This window comes from Adiantum capillus-veneris, chromosome 11 (genome assembly GCF_014529385.1).
Source record: "Adiantum capillus-veneris isolate H3 chromosome 11, ASM1452938v2, whole genome shotgun sequence".
Taxonomy (NCBI): Eukaryota; Viridiplantae; Streptophyta; class Polypodiopsida; order Polypodiales; family Pteridaceae; genus Adiantum; species Adiantum capillus-veneris.
In genome coordinates, this window is record NC_140941.1 from 149,585,450 (window position 1) to 149,591,449 (window position 6,000).

At 41.9% G+C, this 6,000-nt stretch overlaps 1 protein-coding gene across 3 annotated transcripts in view; it reads left to right on the forward strand.

Annotated features, from left to right (window-relative positions):
* Positions 1-4,044, forward strand: part of LOC147448208 (cytosolic endo-beta-N-acetylglucosaminidase 1-like) — a 70,535-nt gene extending 66,491 nt beyond the window's left edge. For 2 of the 3 annotated variants that reach the window (XM_086524087.1, XM_086524088.1), the window contains exons 7-11: positions 1,189-1,270; positions 1,355-1,435; positions 2,601-2,656; positions 2,770-2,902; positions 3,150-4,044. In XM_086524087.1, coding sequence (XP_086380213.1) covers positions 1,189-1,270; positions 1,355-1,435; positions 2,601-2,656; positions 2,770-2,902; positions 3,150-3,863 — 1,066 coding nt within the window. In that variant the 3' untranslated portion in view covers positions 3,864-4,044. The remainder of the gene's footprint in view (positions 1-1,188; positions 1,271-1,354; positions 1,436-2,600; positions 2,657-2,769; positions 2,903-3,149) is intronic. The other variant, XM_086524089.1, reaches the window with a different exon arrangement.
* The last annotated feature ends 1,956 nt before the right edge of the window (positions 4,045-6,000 follow it).

Sequence of the window (6,000 nt, forward strand, 5' to 3'; positions counted from 1 at the left end):
CTTGCGTCTTAGACCCTGACCCAGCAGCTCTTGAGATAGGACACTGGAAGCTATGGGCTTAGGAGTGCTGTCCACTGGCACGAGTACAGTGGGATCCTAGTGAGTGGCTATGGAGGGACCCCTTCTCTTCTGCAGACCGCCCAAGAGTCCCCTTCTTTCAGTACACTGTTCGGCTTGGACGTCATATACTTGCAGCACAGAGAGAGGCCCGCCCCGCTGTAGCACGTCATTGGCAGGAGGAGGGCCTCACAGTCGAGTTCTTGGCAGCTTTTTGGCAGAGGCTGTGGGACTCCAGACAGCCGAGGCGAGTCACCTTGTTTGAGTGGCTGGTCGCACATAGAGCCACAGCAGTAGGGAGCTGGCTTGTGCATAGTGGTCTCTCGGCCACATGTGCAGCTTGTGACCATTTGGTGGAGAGTCAACGTCACTGTCTTTGGGACTGTCCCTCGGCCCAGCAGGTGTGGCTACGAGTTCTTCGGCTGATGCCTGCTCTCTCCACGGCTCGACAGTACACTTGGGGGGCAGCGGCTTGGTCCACCCTCACGGGCCCGGCACTTCAGTTTGAGCTATCTTCCACCAGCAGGATGATAGTGATACAGGGGGGGCGACCTACACTTCAGCCTGCTACAGAGCTTACTCCACTGGAGTGGTGCAGTGAGAGAGAGGAGTGTTGGGAGCTCATCAGTGGCCTGACACTTTGGTTCATTTGGCGGGCCCGTTGTTTCCGCATCTTTGAGGCTCGCCCTATGCCACCAGCAGAGACTGTTCGTGACTTTTGGCTAGAGCTGATCCATACTCTCAGAGGACAGCTTGAGGGACTACAGGGCAGCTCCGACCGCATGCGGGAGCGCCGCGAGGCTTTCCTTCGACTCTGGCGCCCTGGGCCTTTCTACACCATAGTCCAGGGGGTGCTCAGATGGCACTACTGTCCACCTGTGTGGCTTTTCCCTCCTCCCATCTCTTGATTTAGCCCCATTGTATATATGCTGTTTTTTCATTGGGAGAGTCTCCCCATCATGCTTGTTGTAGCCCTCTCTTGCAGAGGTGGTTGTAGCCCTATGGGCAGTTTTCATTAACTAATAGAAGGATCTTTTTCTCGGGGGGGAAAAAAAAAAAGGCCCTTAACTTTTACCTGCGGGTTTTGATAGCTTGTATTTAGGTCATAGCAAACTATATCTTTGATCTCAGGTGGTGGGGACTCCTAGCAGAATGTTGGCCCATTGCTCAACAATATCCATTGGACCTTCCCTTTTTTTCCAACTTTAATCAGGCAACCTTTCTCTCTTGTCAAAACTGTTTCCCTTTATTACCAGCTTCATGTTACTTGCTTACGTCCATACTTTTGTTATCTTAGGGTTTCTGGAAGCAATATTTTGTGAATGGAAGTGAGATATCCAAAACCCCATGGAGCAACATATCCTGTCAAAACCTACAGGTGTTTTGTTATTCACATCATATATTGTGACTCTAAAAGTGATTGTCTGGCATATTTTTTGGATTCATCACAAAATGACCCCCAATAGTGTTGGAAGGATTTATGTGCTGTTGTTGGCAGTGTCAGCATCAATTTCCTGTAAAGTGAATTGAATTTACATGAGCATAAGCGACAATTATTTGAAGTCTTACCTGTGTAGATGAACCGTGGGTGAAGATGGTTGCCCTTAAGAGAACAAACAAAGAAACCCATACTGAACCATTTTCAAAGGCCAAAATGTCCTGTGAGACCAATAGCTACAAACAAAGTTTGGCAGATGTGAGATGTTGTGTGTACATATTAGAAAAAGAAAAAATCCTAAAGTATGATGGGAAGACAAATATTGTGTGTGATACAATGAAAGGCATTGTGCGAAGAGGACTAGGGGGATTAAAGATGAATCATGCAAGGAATTGCTGTATGGGGTGCGGCAATGTAGTGTGCAACTGTTCAGGCACCTTTGAATTCATTACTTTATGGGGTGCGGTGCTGCTAAATAGCCTGCAGCTGCTGTCGAGACGCCTTTTACTTGCATTGGTAATGATGCTGAGAAATAAAGGCCTGAAACCTCTGATACCATTGATATTGAACTCGTCCTCTCTATGGAAGCGCAAAATGACTTGTTCTCAACCATGTCCCTTGCTCTGAAAGCCTTCTGCTGTGCTCTTGTTCATGATCCAGGCTCTTTGTGACATGACGAAACTCTATGAGAGAGAGTCCCAAATATGTGTAATTTCTATGCTCCATCACCTTGGTCACGGGTTTGAAACCGTTGAAGAGAATGAACTCATCCCCATATTCTTTAGTACCTGGGCAGCTGCAACTGCAATACTCCTGACTCCAACTCTAGATAACATAATTGACAATTACCCTGCTCTGGATCTGATTCCTGATTTCTTCCTGCCTCAATAGAAAGCTGAAAGAGGAAGCATAATGATGATAAGTGAGCATGCGCGCATGCGTAGGTTTATGGGGTGCGTGTGTGCATCCACATGTCCATGTCTGTGCCTGAAGGTGTTTCATAAGTTTGTAAATGTAAAGAAGAGTTCACTGTTCAATTATATATTACTAAAATGTGTTCTTCACTTCAAGACACACTCTCAACATGTATTGCTTTTCCTTGCAGCCATTACTGCGCATAGAATCAGGGCCTCTGCGAGGAGCATTAAAAGGTGAAATCAGGTAAATGGAAATGGTAATCAAGGCATTGTTGTTCACCTGAGAGTTAGGACTGGTGTGGAGGTTGAGACATGCCAGGGATATGAAAGCAAGAAACTAATTGAAGGTTTTGGTAGTGGAGAGTGCCCTGCCTACAGTGGTGGAGCTTGCATCAAGTTTTCGGGGAGTATTGATGCAGAGTCTCAGTGCTTGATTGCTTTATACCAAGCCAATGTTGAAATTGACACAGCTTTTGATGTTTCTTACACAGTAAGTGTACCTTCCAGAAATTTTTTCTGTTTAAATTCCCTGTGTGGAAGCCTTTGTCAATCAATCTGTTTGGGATGGTGTGGTAGTGCTAAGCTATGAAATCAAGCAAAACTTTTTAACTAGACAACCCTAAACACTTTGACCAATTGCTGTGTGTTTACTAAATTGCTATTTAATGTGGACTTGTTAAGTGATAAATGGTGCATTTGTGAACTGGATTTCCATGATTCTGGTGCGTCGTCTACAGGTAAGGAGCAACAATTGTTCAAGCCTATCACTCCTAATAAGAGTGAGTAAGGGGGACAGCGTCAATCACTTCATCTTGGACACGAAGGAGGATGAGGAGGTAAACAGTAGTCCATCCCCAAATATCGTACTCATGAGGCCTCAAAAACCAATCCAATATTCTGAAGGAGGATGGAGTCTTTGCAAGTACAGAGTGGAAAATCCTGGGAGATTGGAAGGAATCTTTGCTTTGTGCCGCTTGAACAAACAGAGGCTTTCTGACTTCATCAAGCCATCGAGCTCATTTGAAGAGGCCAAACGTCGTGAGGAGCTGTCGACATTCTCATATGAGGCGTTTCTCGGGCATATAGCTGTCAACACGCCTCATGAACACAACTTCGACAGAGAAGAAGTGTATGAAAAACCTTTCCAAGTATCTGATGTTTTCTGGGAAGTAGTTTCTGGCAAAAGAGTAGTAAGTTTGAAGCTTGCATGGGAGCATAAAGCTTCGACTTTTTCTGAGGTTATGACCTACGACATCTTTGTTTGCAAAGGCATGACCTCTCTGGAAAAATTTGAGCATTTGGGCGGAGCCATGGTTGGGGCGTTCTATGTGGCTCAGTTTGAAGTTCCTGAGAGTTGCCAGGCACTGACCTTTTGTTTGCAAACTTTCTGTAAATGTGGACACTCTGGAACCTTGGACATGTCCCCTGCAATTGGGATAGAAGTTCCATGAACCTATTATTGACAGCATGAAACCCCAACTTCTGAAATATTTACATGATTTATTCATCAAAATATTAACTAATGTTAGAATATCACACATTCACACATGAAATGTGTTTTTACAGTGGGAATGTTGTTTGTGATGGTATGTATGATTGTAATAATTGATCAATTTTACAATGTTATATGGATCTACAATGCCATCCACCATTGCAGGTGCTAAACGAATAATTGCAGACAATTGATGAGTTCTATAATGATGTGAAATTGAGCTACAATTTATCCACAAGTTTATATGCTCTCCAAGGAAAATGTCAATAATGTGGAAATCCAATATTAGGGAAAATCAGGCTTTGGTAAAATCTAAGAGTTTGATAAGCTCCACTCTTTTTACGGTGAAATTTTGATTGACAACTCAAGGAAAAAACTCTTGCTTCACTTATATTGATGAGAGTTGTTTGGAACTATACATATATATGCTATATGGAGTATTTAATTCTTATCAAAACAAGTGTGGATTATTAGTCTTCATGTTCTCGTGGGACTATGTTCAATGCACTCTAATTAGGGGATGAAAATCTTACGAGGCTTATGCCAACTTTTCAATTTTAGGGTTTTTGTCAAAAGTGTTTTTTTTAAACCGTAGAAAAGGTTTGGGGGTTTTAAGGACATAAAATTTGAACTTTGAAATTTCATTAAAAAATTTAAATTTTTGAGAATTTTTCAAAATCGGGTCATAAAAGGGAAATTTTGAGGTTCCAAGTGGGTCTTCCCACCTTTTCGTTAGGTAAGAGGTCATTAAGAAGTGTAATATTTTTTTCCTTTGTTATTTTGAGGGCATAGTGTGTCCACAATTTTTTTCCTATTGGTTGGTCATTAATTAATCTTAATCTTAAAGAGCTTTTACATTTTTTTTAGTGTAATCATAAGAGAGTTAAGGAGGCATATTGAAATTAGTGTTAATCAAGTCGCATGAGCAATGAGAAGCTCAAGGACTTCGTAGCCAGACATCTTATGAGTTTTCATTAGAGCTGGTCTCAATACATGATGTTGAGAGTCCTAATTTTATTTACACACTACTTTATATACCCAAGGTTAAAATGTGCAATGTTCGAGTGCCTAAGGTCTTTAGGGCTCTTTTACTTAATATATCTACAACTTAGGTACAATGACTGATATATCTTTTACAGCTTGGACCTCTCATTGAGCTTGTAACACACATTACAATTATTGCAATGGCTTGAAATAAATTGGGAGATTACAATACACGGCCATTTTGGGAAAGTGTGTAATAATAATCACTTAGTCTCTCTGTATTCATTCTTGATGTATAGTTGACAGGCTTGGGCCTTTAGGAGATCTTATTAACAAACATCAGCTTAGTTAACAAAAACTAATCTATATACCAGGGAAAGAAAAATAACGAAGGTGGAGGTCTCAAATCAACACTTTGCTGCTCAACTTGAAGTAGCAGAGGCTTTTGTAAAGGAATTTAGTGCTCTACATAAGAAGTTGCAAGTTGAGATCAAGATCTTGGAAGAGACAAACACAAAGGAGTTGGTTGAACTCATAAAAATGATACACATGTGGAAAAGTTGACCTCTAAAACTGAGAGCCACAAGTGAAGAATACAAGAGCTAAATGCCATTGTACTTGATATGAATGCACATGCTCAATGGCTGCAGACATCGCTCGAAGTAGTCAACCTCCAAGCACTACAAGCAAAGGCTAGACTCAAAGATGACGACGAGTTGTTGCATGGAGAAGAGAAACAAAGACTCTTACTTTCATGAACAAAGAAGATGACTATCAGAAATAGATTGCAAAATTACGAGATCTCAAGGTGGCCCAAGAGCAGCTAAAAGCCAAGAAAAAGCTTACTGAAAAAAAAATCTCTAAATCTCTGAAATCTCTACCAAAAGATGCAGAAGCCTTGCAATTTTTCCAATATGAGGAAGAGTCTAAAGCCATAGCCTAGCTTCCAGAGCTAGCTCCACTTGAGCTTGAGGTAGAACTAGGGCCCATTGAAAATTTTAATACAAAGCCAAAAAAGCCTTGAAGGTGAATATAGAACAAGAGACAGAGGATATTTGGAAGGAAGCAATGGCCTGAGAGCGATGGATTCTTCATTCTGCCAATGTTGCATA